The sequence below is a fragment of the Drosophila obscura genome, unplaced genomic scaffold (assembly GCF_018151105.1).
Source record: "Drosophila obscura isolate BZ-5 IFL unplaced genomic scaffold, ASM1815110v1 contig_179, whole genome shotgun sequence".
Classification (NCBI taxonomy): Eukaryota; Metazoa; Arthropoda; class Insecta; order Diptera; family Drosophilidae; genus Drosophila; species Drosophila obscura.
Genome location: NW_024542766.1, coordinates 4,387,589 through 4,403,773, shown reverse-complemented (window position 1 = coordinate 4,403,773; position 16,185 = coordinate 4,387,589). Strand labels below are relative to the sequence as shown.

Genomic DNA, 16,185 nt, shown 5'->3' with positions numbered 1-16,185 from the left:
ACATATGTATATATTTCTTTGGAGCATGTTTTTTGTTACATAATGAGCACTCCCATGACGGTTTTTTTGCTATTTGTTTATGGAATTCTCCATAAAGGAATATGCTGCCGCCAAGCTTGATAAGAGATTCACCTCTGTGCTGACATTACCATTGATAAGAACCAAAATACCCGAAAATAGGTTTCAATGAACCTCCAAGTGAAACATTGATGCAGTTGCAATATAATTTCTAGCTGTGAACATGTTGATTTATTCGCTTCTCTTGTGCATTATACTACATTCAACGGCGCTTTTCGTGGGTGTTACGGAGGCATTGTTCGATCAAAACGTGAGAAGTCTCTCGCGGCACATAGAATGGTAACAATAAACGTATTTTTAGGGCTATTTAATAACCGATGAGATGGAAGAAATGTGCTCAGCCGCCTGCTATCCCTCCATCAAGCCGCTGTTCAATTATGTGGGAACCTGCCAAGAAAATGATAAGACGCTGATGGAACTTCAGGATAGAGTCGAAGCCCAGGATCTGAAAATTATCAATTTAAAGGCCCAAGCGGAAAGCCTTCACACACAAAAAGAGAAATTGTTAGATGAAAATAACTGTGCGCCACATATTATCGTGGAGGAGGCTATCCAACAGGTGCTGCTGTTAAAAACTGAATTTAATTCAGAGCTAACCAAACTGCAAGAGACGGTAGAAGAAACGGAAGAAGTCCTGGCAGCGCTTCTACAGGAAAAACTCGATCGCATTAAAATAGCTGAAAGTTTGCAACAGAAAGAAAACACACTGAAGAATGATGAATTATCATTGAAACAGAGAGAAGAATCGTTAAAACTGAAAGAAGTATCCCTACAGCAGAAAGAAAACTCATTAAACCAGAAAAAAAAAGAAGATAACTCCAACGACATCCGTACCATCCGTGTGTCCGGCATTGATCCATTCGAAGCGCCCTACGAATCGAATAGTGCGGGATCTGACTGGATAGTCATTCAGAGACGGGTCAAAATGGACGTTAGCTTCGACCGCTCATGGAAAGAGTATAAGAACGGATTCGGCAGTCTCCGGGGGGATTTCTTTTTAGGCCTGGAGAAGATCTATCGCTTGACGAAGTCAAGCCCGCAGCAGCTTTACATCCAAAACGGGCAGAAGCATGTTAAATTTGACCACTTTAGAATTCGCAGCGAGTTGAATGGCTACAGACTCAAATCAATTGGTGCCGCCTACTGGCATGATGCAATGGACATAGTGGATATGCTATTCGATCAGGTGGGCATGAGATTCTCAACATACGATCGGGATCACGACGGAGATTGTTCATCTAATTGGGCGAAAATCCATGGCGATGGCTGGTGGTACAAAAAAGTTCCCAAGAGGTATAAAACCATTAAAATTATTGCTAATTTTCTATAGTTCCCATTAACATAAATGTTTTCTTTCTTCTTTCAAAGTTTATTGGATTTTGGAGCCGTGAAAATGATGATCAGAGCAAATAACGATTAAGAATTTATGGAGCCTAAGGATCGAAAATAAATATCTGACTGTTTTTAAATAACTGAAAACTGCTTTTACTGCTCATCCGCACTGGGAGAGAGTGTGCACGAGGCGAGTGAGAGGCGTGGGAATATTTTTGGTGAATTCTGGCTACAATTTTGATCGATTCGCAAAATATAATTTGATATAGTAGATGAGATCTTTATATAAATATTTCTGCAGTCACGGTCTGCCCCTATCTAGTGTTTTTCCATGCACAAATAAAATTGTATGAAATAAAATATTTCAATGATAGTTTTCCAACAATCAATCAAGCCAATTATTAGAAATTAATTGAGTAGCACACACAAAGGTATTCTATCCCTGAGAAATTCAAATAGCAAAAAATGTCTCTTTAAATGACTTTCATGCCACATATCGATTCGATCTATGGGTTCCTTGTAATCAATTGTCTTTGTCGCCCATTCAAGTGCGGAGCGGAAGTGTTGGGTCATTGTTCATACTACTTGCATTGTTTTTCCGGTTCAAGGAATTCCGGTTCAAGAACCATGCGCAGTACCCTACTCAGCTACTCATCTACCCTCTAGACTCCAGCCCTCTACCCTACTTGGTGGTCATTTAACGCTCTGTCATAATTCGCTTCCTGTTTATTCAACTTCTATGTACTTAAGAGTGGCAGGGCAGGGGACATTTTTGTCAACTAATAAACCAGGGAAAGAAATACTCGTTACCAAAATGAAATAAAACCGAGTCTCTGACTGAATTTATTACCATCCTCACAACGTGACCCCTGTCCAATCCTCATACCGTTTTCCCCTCTGGATATACTTACTTGTTCGCGTATGTGTATCAGTGCCTTTAAGTGTGGAACGTGTAAATTGCCTCAAGGAGAGAGAGACTGTGTGTGTGTGTGTGTTCTCCTGTGCCGCCTGTCGCCTGATGGTGGTCGTAAAAAACAAAAGGTTCATGTTCCCTGTGATCGTAAAAACTAACCACCGCATGGGATAAGCCTCAACGCTTTTGCTAAATGTTCGATAATTTTTGGCCGCAATTGCAGTTTTATGACATTTCATGGATCATATGTGACTCTGGCCATAAATTGTAGCCCAGCTTTTGCCGGCTATCTCTGCCATTAGAAGTATGTGTGTGTGTGTGTGCGCCTTGGCCATAAACTCTAAACGAAACCGACTCCCCGATAGTCAGCAAGCCAGCTGTCGTCGACTACTGGGCTCTTAATAACTATTTCTATTACACTTGGCACTCTGCGCACGCCGACGGTGTAGGGGGGTAAAAATACTAGAGTCCTGCCAAACGATGTCCACTTATCTCTGTGGTCTGTCCCATGGGCATAAGGATGCCTTGAAAATCAGAACATTAGGTGAGTATCAGAGAGTTGTTTCAGCTTGCGAGCTACTGCAAAAGAAAGCACGAAATTGGGATTATTTATTATTATTATTTTTATTTTTTTTTATTTTTTTTAATTTTTTTTTCATTTTTTTTTTTTATTTATTATTTATTATTATTTAATATTATTATTTTTATTTAAAGATTTGCATTAAACACTATTAAAAGTCTTGTTATTTTTACAAATATTTCAATTTCTATTTTCACATATATTTGTCCGTTTTATACTCAACCTTTAGGCAGTAAAATCCCTAATCCTTTCATATTTATTAGCAAATTTCTTTGCTAGCATATATGCGCTGTAACATACCATATGCTACCTATAAGGGACTGCCTTGTCGCATACTAAAAGATTTTTATGCGACAATTTCTATGCCAAAGCAACGACTAAGTATTTTTATGGTTTTTAATAACATGTAAGTTTTGGCTTTTATGGCTGGTTGTCTCTCTCTCTCTCTCTCTAAGACTAAGAGTTGAAATGTTGCTCAAAATATTAGCTACAATTAGCAAGCGAAACGTTATAGCCTGATTCTATATCCATCTATACCAATGACTATCCCTCATCAATTAGTGAATGTCTGAGAGAGAATGTGAAGCTGTTTTATGGACACTTAACTCATCTGAACGATTGAACTTAACATAGAACTGGCGCTCATAATTCTCAACTAATTTAAAATAATTTATAACGGGCGTTTGTCACATAAATCAAGCCGCGAATAATCCTTTTTGAACGGCACAACGCAGCACACACACAAAGGCGAGTGAGTGAGAGAAAGAGAGAGAGCTTGACTCCATGTCACATGAGGATTTATATCTTCCTTTTTGTATCTCAGCTGAAGCGCGCAGCGTAACATTGAACAGAAGCCCTCGCCAGTCGAAACCGCCTCGTAAACCCCCTCGTGTCTTGCCGGGTCCAAGTCGAAGTCGTTTCTTTTGGAGGCGGCGGCCTCGTTTGATGTGCAAACATTATTAAAAAGCCAATAAAACATTTAAAAACAGCTTGAAATTTTTCATTGTTGAGTTGTTGGCTGCGCTGCTGCTCCCCTCGTGTTTTTTTCTCTCTCTCTCAATGTTTTTTTTTTTTGGAAATTGAAATGAAAAAAATCAACCTCAAAGATTCGAAGACTTATTAATGCGACAAGAACGATGCCAGGCCGCACATCTCACAGCATCTCAGCATCGCAGACAATTTAATATCTTTGGGATCCCTTTGAGCTTATACCGATTGCTGGCTGGGGCTTGCAACGCGGTGAATGCGGCAAACGGTAGCACACACACACACACACACACACACAATGTCAGCAATCAGTGAGAGAGAGAGAGGGGTAAGAGTAAGCCAGAGCGGGTGAACAATCACATTTTGCCTGTGTGCTGCTGCGGCTGTCAATGTGACAGCTACCAATATTTATTTTAAATCACCAACTCTGAGGAATACGCATCCAACCAGCCATTCAGCCAGGAGTGGGTATGGGGATTTGGGTTTTATCTGTGTGTATGTGTGTGTATGATTGGTTGGTTGGTCGCCGTCGCCGTCGCCGCCTTGGCGTTTATTTAGGCAGCAGCTACTGTGTTTGTTTTTTGGCTACCCAATTTTCGTTCGTTTGAATGCCCCCCCACCCCAACCTCCCCTGCTCAAGTCCGTCATTCAGACATTCATTCAGACAGTGAGACATTCAGACAGTCAGTCAAAATGAAATACAAATATCTTTGACAGCTACTGTGCGAGAGGATCGAGTGGGACGGCAGCGGCAGCGGCAGCGGCAGCACAGAGTCGAGTCACCTCACCGACTTTGAAGTCTGGTTGACTTGACTTGACTTGCCCATCATTTCGTCTTTGGTTGTCTTTTTTTTGTTTTGTTTTTGTTTTTGTCAGCAGTTGCTGCTTTTGTCATGTCATGTCTCGGAACTCGGCTTGAAATCTTCAGGCCTCAGCTCAACTCAACTCAACTCTCGGCTCGAGTCATTTCCTTTTTGGTTACTTTCGATGTGTGACACACATTCCTTCTGCATAATACGGCAATACTTCAAAGGATACTCGCTAACCGACTGTCTTTTTCTTCTTCTGTTGTTGTTGTTGTATTTTATTTTTGGTCAGGCGTGTGTGTGTGTGCGTCTGGTGCGGCTTTGCTCAAACAAAAAAAAAAAAAAAAAAAAAAACGAGCAAAAAGCGAGAACAAAAGTCACCGAAAGAAATGCTTTAGTCGTCCTCTATGCCAATTCACAAAAACCAAACGAAACAATGCCTATAGGCAAAGTATCGCCACTGGCCTTGAGGCGTTCTGTTGATATTCCTGGAATCAAATGCTGCTGCTCAGCCTCAGCCTTAGACAATATTTATTGTCATCGGCTAATGATCTTTTTTGCCGTTTTAAAGGATCGTAGAAGCTGCACCAAAAGATGCGGAAATGTGAAAAACATTCAAAAGTAGCCTGTGAGTAGTTGGGAAATCATAAAGATATTTCTCTGGGAGATTTCTTAAATAATTAATTTTTGAATTTTTGATTGATTTTTGAAGATCTGCCACTGCACAGGTGTCGCGCGTTATGCGGCAACGCCCCTCGGTCGTCGTTTTTGCGCGTAAAAAGCTTAGCTCAGCTCTTCAATCAACCTTCGACCCAACCCAATTTTTAAATTTTTTAACGCCTTTGCGGGTTTTGCTCTCCACACCCCAATAAATAACACACAGAAAGCTATATACATTTATATACAATAGTATTTTCGGCGGGGGCAATCAAATATCACTCATACGCCACATGAATAATTCATCCAATTTAAAAGACAAAAGCCAAAGAGGAACCAAATGCTTGAAGAAATGCAAATTCTCATCATCAAATTATACAATTACAAAATATTAAAACAAAATTATGGATAATAATTTTGAACGCGTATAAACCACAAAAAAAAAAAATAAAATAAACAAGCGAAAACAAAGCAAACATTTATTTATATTTTATTTTATATAAAAAAAATGTTAAGGCAACAAAAATCCAAAAGGAAAGTACTGAAAAGCAACGACGCACGAGGAAAGGTAAATTGGTGCCGACAAAGTAGTGGAATGGCCCTCGATGTCTGATCATTTTTATATATTCAAAATACCATAAAAAACGAAACGGGTCTCGTTAACAGCGATTGGCCACTCGCTGAGTGTTCAGACAGCAGCAATACCCTACCCTATGGTTGAATAAAACTCGAGAATTTGTATAAAAAGAGGCTATTATTGTAAATTACTCCATAGATATTTATCAGTGCTGTAAAGGTTTTCAAGGGTTTTCCTTGTTGCTTTTTATAAGGCGAAAAACAGTGTTGGTAATGATAGAAAACGTTTGTTGGCTCTTGATTTGAAAGCACTTAGATTTCTCGTTTTTTCTCCCAATTCAACAGAGATATTTTCTACACATCAGTATTGTATAATGTGAAAAGCAGAGTTAGTAAAGATATATGCCGCTTACGTTTTGAAGTCAATGCATCAAATTATGTACCTTAAAATCTTTTTTTGTTGGGTACTATGTGAACTTCCCTGGATTATCCGATCTAGGTCAGATATCAGTGTTGCATAGACCCAAAAACAGTGTTGATAATGTTGGAAAATACCTTAGTTTCTTACGTTATTGTATACAAAATCTTTTGCTCCTCTGAAATAGATTTTTGTAACTCCAAATAAGAGTGCATACCCCTATCATTAGACGAATCTGCTGGGTAACTCATTCATTTCTATGCATGCGGCATAAGCCTCGGGAACGGGACGAGACCCGACCCCCATAAAGAGTCTCAACGTTTTCATAGTGTTTTAAATAGTTTACGATTATTGCAGGTCAGTCAGCCCTCAAACGAACACGAAACAAATGCCAATGGGCTGCGATTAGTAAACTGTTTTTCCCCCAAAACTCTTTGAACTGCTCCGACGCAACTGCACTGGTGCGGCGTTTTGGGGGTTTTTCAGTCGAGGTTTTTCCAATGCATTTTTAATTAGGGTCTACACACCGACAGAAGTCCAAAGTAAAGTGTTGATAATCATTGAATTTATCACCTGTGAATCGAGCGGCTCGTTACCGACCAATCAATTAAATTTGCCCTGCCTCTATCCATCTCTCTCCCTCTCTCTCTTTCTGTCTCGACCATAAAATGAAAACTTGTTTTGTGGAAAACTGAAACTCAGAGTCAGACTTAAAAGATTCAATTCGATAGTCACCGCATCATCATCATCGTCATCATCGTCATCGTTTTGCTGTGTTGTTTTGAGCTGCCATTTTGATGTCACGTCAATCACATCATTTCCACATCACAGACCATTTCACCAAACCCCAAATTGGTGGTTGTTATGGGCTTTATAAAACAGTCCCATATACGAGCATGTGCGAGTGTATTGTTGAATTATTTGCTAATTGGAGTCTCGCACTCGACTAGTCGAACCATCTAATTGTGTGTTCAAGTGCGTGAATGAAGAGCCACTCCACCTACTCCAGATTATGCAGCAATTTATTGAGAATTTTTGTGGAATTTTTGATGTTAAATATCTGCAGAAAATAAACAGAAAACTTTTAACTTTTCAAGTGATTTTTAGCGCAAGTTTTAAAATAATAATAATATATTCTTCTATGATCCGATCAAGGCCACAGCACAAACCCCTCTTGAAGTAATAACTCCTTTGAAAATTTTACAATATCCGTTTGGATTTGTTTTATGTTGTTGTTGTTGCTAAGGAAACCCACTTACAGATGATGGCATGGCGATGAATGTCCAACTCAAAGGAATAAAGGAATAAATAAAAAAATAAAAAGTGAAACGCATTTTTGCTTTTAAGCAATTTCCGCACTCGCACATTGAACGACACTTGAGAAATGTTCGCCTCAAAATGGGATTTTCTTTCCTCACTTTCGAATACCCTGATATTGTAAGGGTATTGTGATTTTTTTTTTTTGCTAAATGTTTTGCAGCACAAAAAATATTAATAAAAATGTAAAAAGTATTAATATATTATGTAACTACACAACATAAAAACAATTAGTTTAAAAATTGGTTTTTGCTACTATAAATTAGTTGACAAAAACGAGATTTTGATTAGTTTTTGTACTATTCGAATTTAATCAATAGATGCTTTAGATTTCCATATTTATTGATGGTTTTCCATGGCTTTTCATTGATATACCAGATCCATAAGAGTATCAAAACCTTCGACTAATGCATCGCTCCTTTTTCTTTTTCCTGTTGGCAACAACAAATGCAATCAAAAAATGTGCAAGTGCCTGCCTGCAGCCCTCGAGTTAATGATATACACTCACTTCAAAAGGGAAGTCTACGAAAGGGGTGAGAGGAGGGGCTGGGGCTGGGTCTGGGCATTATCTGGGCTTCTGAAGAGGGTTACGTCTCACCACTCACCCCTTTTTTTAGTTCGGTTGATTTTATATTTGGTTTGAGGCAACACTGTGTCAAGTTTTTCAAAAATTGCTAAGAAAGCAAAGCCATTGAGTATGGAATCCAGAACCCCGATATGGTTACCGCTGCACACCCCTTGACGGGTGACGGTGGACGGGGGACGGGGAGGATAATGCAAACACTCTCTGCGAGCACTCCGCATGTGGGGTTTGATAAGGGTAAAAAATAAAAAAGAAACGTATCCGGAGTACTCGAGCACTTGAGCCGAGCCGAGCCTTGAGTCTTCAACCGACTGACAACCTTTCTTCTTTATTCTGAATTGCAACTGTGAAAACAATTAAACTCTAGACATGAAAATATTTGCCCCCCAACCCTCTTTCTCTTGCTTGGACAAAAAGGGATAAAAACGTAACCCTCCAGCCACTCCCAGTGTGCTCTATAGTGATGTAATAAATCCCTTAACAATGGCTTAATGCCTCAGTTGACTGACTGCTGGTCCGTACGTACCCCTCGAAGGCATTTCAAGTGTCAACCGGTAGATACGAGCATAGTGCCCAAAAGATGGGTAGCACAGTAAGCTGGCTGTAAGGGTTGATGATGATATCCTCACTTATCCTATCTAATCTTTTAGCTATTTAATTTTGATTAAATCCAGTCGGAGGGGGGAGTCGCACTCTCTCACAGCTGTATGCAGTTCCCATGACTAAAATGTGATTTAAAATCACCCACTTCCGAGTCGAGCGATTTGAACTTCCTAGAAATATCCAACAGCTAAACGTTCTAAGAGATGCCAAAATCAATAAATTAGGCAAAGACCTTGAAACCCACGACCCAAACCAGCAGCAGCAACAGCAGCAGCGGCAGGGTTCCAGCGAAACGAATAAGAGGACAAATACAACTTCAAACGGCACCGATATAGGGTCCCAAAGGAGAAGCCGATGACGACTTTGTGCCCAAAAACTCTCATTCATACATATAATTCAAACAGAAATGTGCAAATATTTTGCACTCCAACGAATTTCTTCATAATTTTTGCGGCACTTTTTTCCCGTCTTTTATTTGTTTAACAACAGCGGGACACTATTACTGAAACAATGGATAATGACCACTGTGCGTGCCAAATGGCATATCACATGGGATTTTCTCAGGCCATTAGCTCAGCTTCTTCCAGAGAAATGTTCAACGCTTACTTTTCATTTCAATTGAATTGGTGTAAAATGTAAAAGGTGTTTTTTTCTTTTTTGGTCAAACAAAAACCAGAGGGCGGTGTACAACATTTGATGTTTCTATAGGCAAACAAAAAGGAAGCCCACAAGGAAGTATTTATTTCCGATTTCGTTCAGAGAAAGATTGTAATAGGCTCTAATTATTCGGAGTAGTTATCTTTTTATACCTGGTACTCAATCCCAAAAAGTATATTCATATATTCTGGATCAGCATTAATAGCAGAGTCGATTCAGTCATGTCTGCCTGTCCGTCCGTCCGTTTCTTAAATCTGAATGACTGAGTACGGGTATTAAAAACAAATTCGCGGCCACTGCAGCGACTCACAACGTTCCCTCGCGTTTTTAATCAAGATATTTGCTTTAAATTTCTATATTTTTCTCTCTTTTCTGCAGCTTTTAATTCGAGTGGATTTTTAACAGCTCTCTTGGGAGCAATAAAAAAAAATTCATTTTAAATTGTTTTTATTTTGTTTTTTATTTGTGTGGATGCCTTACGGATAACCGATTTTTGGCATTTTAACTCTAAAATATTTCTATGGTCCGTTTAGTACAAATCAAACTCGGACACAGTTCGCATCGAAAAAATGTCGTGGAATATATTTTGGATATTTTTTATACACTTGGCAATAAATTCGTTTAGTGCTGAAAAGTTTTTGCAAAATATCAGAGAGGACTACTGTGAAATATACTGTAAAGATTTATGCAAGACCAATGTTAGTGATAAAACGTGCATGCAAAATGGATCATCTATCATCTCAAATGGTTTTAATATGAATTTTGAAGATGGAAACTTGAAACTCACACGGATCAATAGCGACATCAAAGAGTGGGACATTACCCCAATTTCCAATGAAACTAATGTCAAACTGAATTCCTTATTTGTTTTTTATGACTCCACACTTCGTCCTGCAGTTTATTATCTCAGACATTTTGGTGTACAAGAAGTAACGGATTACTATATTAGTGGACCATTTGTTAGAGCACACGAGACGGATGTCAATTATTTAAATGGCTCAAAATCTCTTGCAATTTCTACCGTTACGTTAACAGATAATTCGATTGAATACATTCAGATGAGCAGCCTGAATTATCTGGAAGAGATTGAAATTGTTGCTCCAGATCAGGAATACTTCGAAATCTGGATGAACGACGATACTTTTGTGGGCACAACAAATTTAAAAGTTCTTCGCTTTACGAGAATGGATTTTACAAATCTTTCCGAAAAAGTATTCAACAGCTTGCCAAATTTACAGACATTAGATTTCAACAGTGTCCGTGTAGAGGATCTCTCGTTCTTAAGGTTCGTATTGGGATAGTTGTGAAAATTGTTCAACATAATAAGCAAATATATATATTAGGTTGAGCCAAAACAAAACTGTTTTCTTTATAATAAACGGAAGCCCCTAGTTTTGTTATCTTGTGTTAGATAGTTTTATTAATGTTTTTTTAACCAGAGGTTCATACCGAATTTAAAAAACTATTTACTAAGTAAACTTCAAACAAAATTATTGCGCCATGAATTGGAATCTGCAGGGTGCTCAAAATGCTACAATGTTGGCCCAGCCTAACATATCAAAACATATATAGAAAAAAAGTACATGATAACTTTTAAAATCTTGTATCAGAGATTAATTCAAATACATTAATTAATATGTTCGGGGCTACTGATAGTTATCATGAAATAAAACTTCCTCTTTCTGATATATTTGGGGCTATTTATCTATAAGAACATTCTGTATATTCGATTCCAAGTCTTGTTTTTCTATTCATAAAGTCATTTGGAATTTTTGCTTTTTTTTCATTTAGATCTGAGACTCTTCAGACGAGCCTAGTGAATGCAAATCTACGCGTCAATCGAAAGGTGGATATGAAATATTTCAAAGGTTACACCAAATTACAGTCTATCTATGTGGATGAATACGAACCCTATGAGAATCTGACAGCCATGATTTGTAAATTTGATGGAAATACCTGCAAATTCTCTGTTGGTATCAACGGTATAAAGTGTCCAGATAAATTTAGTTGCGAATATAAGTTGTCTACTAAGGATTTAGAATTAGTTTGTCAATATTGTAAACTTACAACAATTCCACCATTACCAATTGCGATTACTGGCAATACGGCACTGTTTCTGGATTCAAATGATATAGAAGAACTGCCAAAGAATACATTAAGTGGATATAATGACATAAAATAGTTAACTGTATCCAATAATAGATTAACTAGTCTTGCGATTGATCGGCTACCAAAAAATCTGCACAGTTTGGACATCCAAAATAATCGAATCAAAAGACTCGATAAAGATGTTATGGAATACACCTCAAAAATGTATTATTTTCAGCAGGCGGGAAACCTATGGAGCGTCAATTGTGATGACAATCTTATGCTGGATTTTCTGCATAATGTTTCCTTTAACCCGATCGAACCTGTTTTTTTTCATCATTTAAACGTATCGTGTCCAATTGGATGCCATTGTTGCTTTAACCGCAGCACGGATCACTTTATGATCGACTGTAGGCATTCTAATAATCAAATCTATCCTGATCTTCCGTATTCAATACCCTACAATGCCATCCTGCAGCTGGACGGGAATGAAATTACCAGCATTAAAGACTCATTGGGTCATGCTTCCCTGAGAGAACTTTATTTGTCTGATAACAAAATAAAGGACTTGCCATTCCACCTGATTCCCAAGAACATTACACATTTGGATCTACGAAAAAACATGCTGGAGGCTCTCGATGATCAGGTGGTCGATTTATTGAGAGATCGCGAGGTCCAACTATCTGGAAATCCCTGGACATGTGACTGCAGGGCAAAGAACTTTCTTTCATTTCTGAAGCAAAGGGAACCGCTGGAATATACCGCCGCCCTGGATCGTTGTAATATTTTCTCTGCAGGAAGATGTCCGGAGGCCTGCATTTGCTGTCTAGATAATTCTACGTTGCCTTCGTTAATTATCGATTGTAGATCTAAAGGACTCACAGAAATATCACCATTACCCACACCGATATCTGGACAATCCACTCTTCATTTTGAAGGGAATTATCTCGAGGCTTTGCACTCCAGTTCACTGCGCGGATATGCAAATGTAGGACATCTTTACCTGGCCAACAACCGACTGACGGCAATCGACCAATTGCCTGAGAATATAACAACTCTGGACATACGAAACAATAGCATTTCGGTGCTGAACCGGCAGTTGCGAGACTTCATAGACAAGAGAATAGCCGCCTCCACACAGCTGAAGTTATTGCTGTCTGGAAATCGCTGGACTTGCACTTGCGAGCACAAAGATTTCCTTCACTTTGTGAAGAGTCGCTCGCGGAATATTGAAAATGTTTTAGACCTCTACTGCGATGGTGGCACTGCAACGCTGCTGATCGAGATGGAAGAGAGTGATTTATGCCCTTCAGGCACCGTGTACTTTGTGACTCTCACCATTTCGTTCATGCTAATCATACTAACTATAAACATTATGATCCACTTCAAACAGCCCCTACTGATCTGGTTATACGAGCACAATGTATGCATGAGCATCGCCGCCCGAAGGGAATGCGAAAAACAGAAGAAGTTCGATGCATTTCTATCATTCACCCACAAGGACGAGGAACTGCTTGAGGAGTTCGTGGAGAGACTGGAGAGTGGCTCGAACAAATTCCGGCTCTGCTTCTATCTGCGCGACTGGCTGGTTGGCGAGTCCATTCCCGAGTGCATCAGCCAATCTGTGAAGGACTCGAAGCGCATCATCATCCTGATGACGAACAACTTCCTAAAGTCGACTTGGGGGCGACTGGAATTCCGTCTCGCGCTGCATGCCACCTCCCAGGATCGATGCAAGCGCCTCATTGTGGTCCTCTATCCCGAGGTGGAGAACTTTGATGACCTCGACAGCGAACTGCGCACTTACATGGTGATGAACACGTATCTCAAGCGAGATGACCCCAATTTCTGGAACAAACTAATATATTCAATGCCCCATGTTAATGTGCGACCACAGCCTGATCCAGAGGCAATAGAGCTTTCAGCTCTAGGCAATCGCAATGCTTGAAAATATCTTAAGCTTTCCTGCTAATTTTTTATTCTTATCTTAACCATTGTATTGAATAAAATATTTACGAATTTTACTCTATATGATTCTCATTTATGTACATTGCATCCATTCGTTTCTCTTCTCATGAGTAAAACAATAGAATAGGAGAATGCTAAGAATAACGGACAGCAATGTAAGGGGTGAGAAGCTACAAAAGCATAGAGTAACCGCGGCCTGCAGAAGAGTATACACTGAGAATACTACTCCAGGCTTCTTTTATAAACACAGAAAACATAAGTGATCAGAAATTGCAATAAAAAAAATATCACAGAAAAACCAACCCAAAAAAATATAAATAGGAAAAACCCAACAAGTGCCATGGCCATGCTCGATCCAGGTTTGTCTCAGGGGGGGCTGTGGCCCGTGGGTGTGCTGCCGGCGGCAGCGTTGGAATTTTAAAATTTTTGTTTTTTGTGATTAAAATTTGCGGCTGTCGCCTTCCGCTTCCACAAAAGACGAAAATCTTTGGCATACAAAATTCGCCACTCTTTCTCTCTCTCTCTCTTACACACACACTCTGCCTCGTGCAGTGTGTCTCAAAAGGAATTTCTATCGAGACACATTTATCACCCATATTGTCTAGTGGTTAGGATTGCCGGTGTAGGAAAATGTCAAGGGTTTTTTTTTTCAATAGTAATAAATAAATATTTAATTAGATTTATATATTTTACGCAAGAATTTGTCTTATTTCAAATTGCATATGATTTTTATTGTTTATTCAGTTTGGATATATAAATTACAGTTTATAATCCTTTATTTTTACTTCTATATTAGGAATGTCTAATATTTAAAGGAAAACGTATGTAGATGATTTAAACTATACAAAATAATTCATAATCCCAAATTTTTATACTGACTGAGTACGGGTATAAAAGTAGAGTCGCGTCCCCAGAAGCGACTCACACGTTCCTTCTCGTTTTATTTATTTATTATATCTTTGATATTAATATAATTCTATAAAATTTAAATTTGTTTTAAAACAGAATCAAGAAAAAAAAAACTTAGGAGAATGTTTACAAGTTTTAGGAAATATATGTAAAAAAAAAAAAAACAATACATTTTCCTCAAATATTATATGATTCCTGTGTGCCGTCACAAAAACGTTCGCTGGTGTTTATGGTCTTTCTGCCCTATCCCAAAACAATTTAGATAATTCCTGAAAACTTGGAAACTTGAAATTTAGTAAAACTTCAGGGTGAAAATTATGAAACGATAGAAAAGCAATGCCAAATACAGGACTACATCAAAGTACATAAAGAAAAGGAATTCGATTTAAATAGAGAGTGGGAGATAGTTTGAAAGAAAGTGAGAGATATAGAGAGAGAGAGAGAGAGAGAGAGAGAGTGAGAGAGAGAGAGAGAGATAGAGAGGAAGATGGAGAAAAAGTGCCGAAAGAGCTGCAGCTAACTGACATTTGACTGTCAGATGCTGTTGGCTCTCATTCGTTAATGTCAGAGGCAAGAGTTAATCTCGCGTGCATTTCAAAACAACAAAGAGAGGAGTAAAGAGAGAGAGAGAGACACAGGGAGAGATAGAGTGGGATGGTGAATGGGCAGAGGCGGAGGCAGAGGCGGAGGCAGAGTCGGAGTCAGAGTCAGTCAAGGTACGCACTGGTCGTCGCTTGGGATATATTGTAATCAAGCTTTTGTTTTTGCATCGAAGGGAGGAGAGAGAAGTAACCTCCAACGGGGCGGCAGCATGCAACAGAAGCAACATCAGGAACTACCAGAAAGACCAATGATGCAACTGCACTGTACACTGCAAGAAAATGTACAAATCGAAGCTTATAGAAAATGTGTCTCCAACAAGCAGCAATAGGTACACTACGCAATCGATAAATTCCTTCTGCAGAATATAATTTATTTAGCACTTCTCACGCATACGTTTCTCTCAGTGTGTTAAGTGAATGACTGACTGACGGACTGAGTGACGGTACTGCCAACTGGCGAGCAGAAGCATCAGCATCAGGGCATCGGGTCTGATGGATGGCTGAAAGGCAGACAAAGAGAACGAGAGAGAGGAGCCTGGGACATGGCCAGCATGTGCCCGTCCGGATGATTCCGGAATCCTCGCTTGGGATTGAGACTCGAAACTCCCCACCCACCTCCTCACCTTCCCACTCTTCCCTACTCTTTCCCCCTCAATGATGAATGCAGATACAGATACTATTTGTGGAAGGTACGAGGTACGAGTACACATGGTGGGCAGGCAGTTTGGTTTGGTTTCTGGGCCGGGAAGGGGCTGGGGCGTGATAAGTTGCCTTGGCTGGTCGCTGGCCAACTGAACTGCAACTGTCCATCAGGCTGCAACATTTGCATATGGCTCGCATTTGTTTCTGGCTCTGGCACAGGCCCCCGTCTCGGACTCGGACTCGAACACCAGACTCCAGACTCCCGGAGCCCATGCAAAATTGCTTTATGAATTATAAACAATGACCAGAGACCATCCACAAATGCGAATGCGAATGCACACACAAACACACACAGGCACTGACACAGACAACTCCTCCGATGAGCGGGGTCCCCATGCCCATTTCCATTTCCATTCCCCATTGCCATTCCCCCAACTGCTCGTTAGCTGCAAAACTATATTTGTATATT

At 39.5% G+C, this 16,185-nt stretch overlaps 2 protein-coding genes across 2 annotated transcripts; both read left to right on the top strand.

The window, feature by feature from the left end:
* The first annotated feature begins 227 nt into the window (after window positions 1-227).
* LOC111064712 (angiopoietin-related protein 7-like) lies at window positions 228-1,535 on the top strand. The gene is made up of 3 exons (XM_022352470.2): window positions 228-328; window positions 380-1,371; window positions 1,447-1,535. Exons 1-3 carry the CDS (start codon window positions 242-244, stop codon window positions 1,496-1,498), a joined length of 1,131 nt encoding a protein of 376 aa, XP_022208162.2. The 5' UTR covers window positions 228-241; the 3' UTR covers window positions 1,499-1,535.
* Window positions 1,536-9,988: 8,453 nt separating this feature from the next.
* Window positions 9,989-13,557, top strand: LOC111064695 (protein toll-like). Its single transcript, XM_041592369.1, has 2 exons — window positions 9,989-10,792; window positions 11,299-13,557. Exon 2 carries the CDS (start codon window positions 11,801-11,803, stop codon window positions 13,541-13,543), a length of 1,743 nt encoding a protein of 580 aa, XP_041448303.1. The 5' UTR covers window positions 9,989-10,792; window positions 11,299-11,800; the 3' UTR covers window positions 13,544-13,557.
* Window positions 13,558-16,185: the final 2,628 nt, after the last annotated feature.

Bases quoted from the DNA above. Each gene is read 5' to 3' on its own strand.
- LOC111064712 (XM_022352470.2), top strand. From the start codon at position 242: ATGTTGATTTATTCGCTTCTCTTGTGCATTATACTACATTCAACGGCG. The intron at 329-379 runs GTGAGAAGTCTC...ACGTATTTTTAG, and splicing joins AGGCATTGTTCGATCAAAAC to GGCTATTTAATAACCGATGA. The intron at 1,372-1,446 runs GTATAAAACCAT...CTTCTTTCAAAG, and splicing joins TACAAAAAAGTTCCCAAGAG to TTTATTGGATTTTGGAGCCG.
- LOC111064695 (XM_041592369.1), top strand. From the start codon at position 11,801: ATGGAATACACCTCAAAAATGTATTATTTTCAGCAGGCGGGAAACCTA.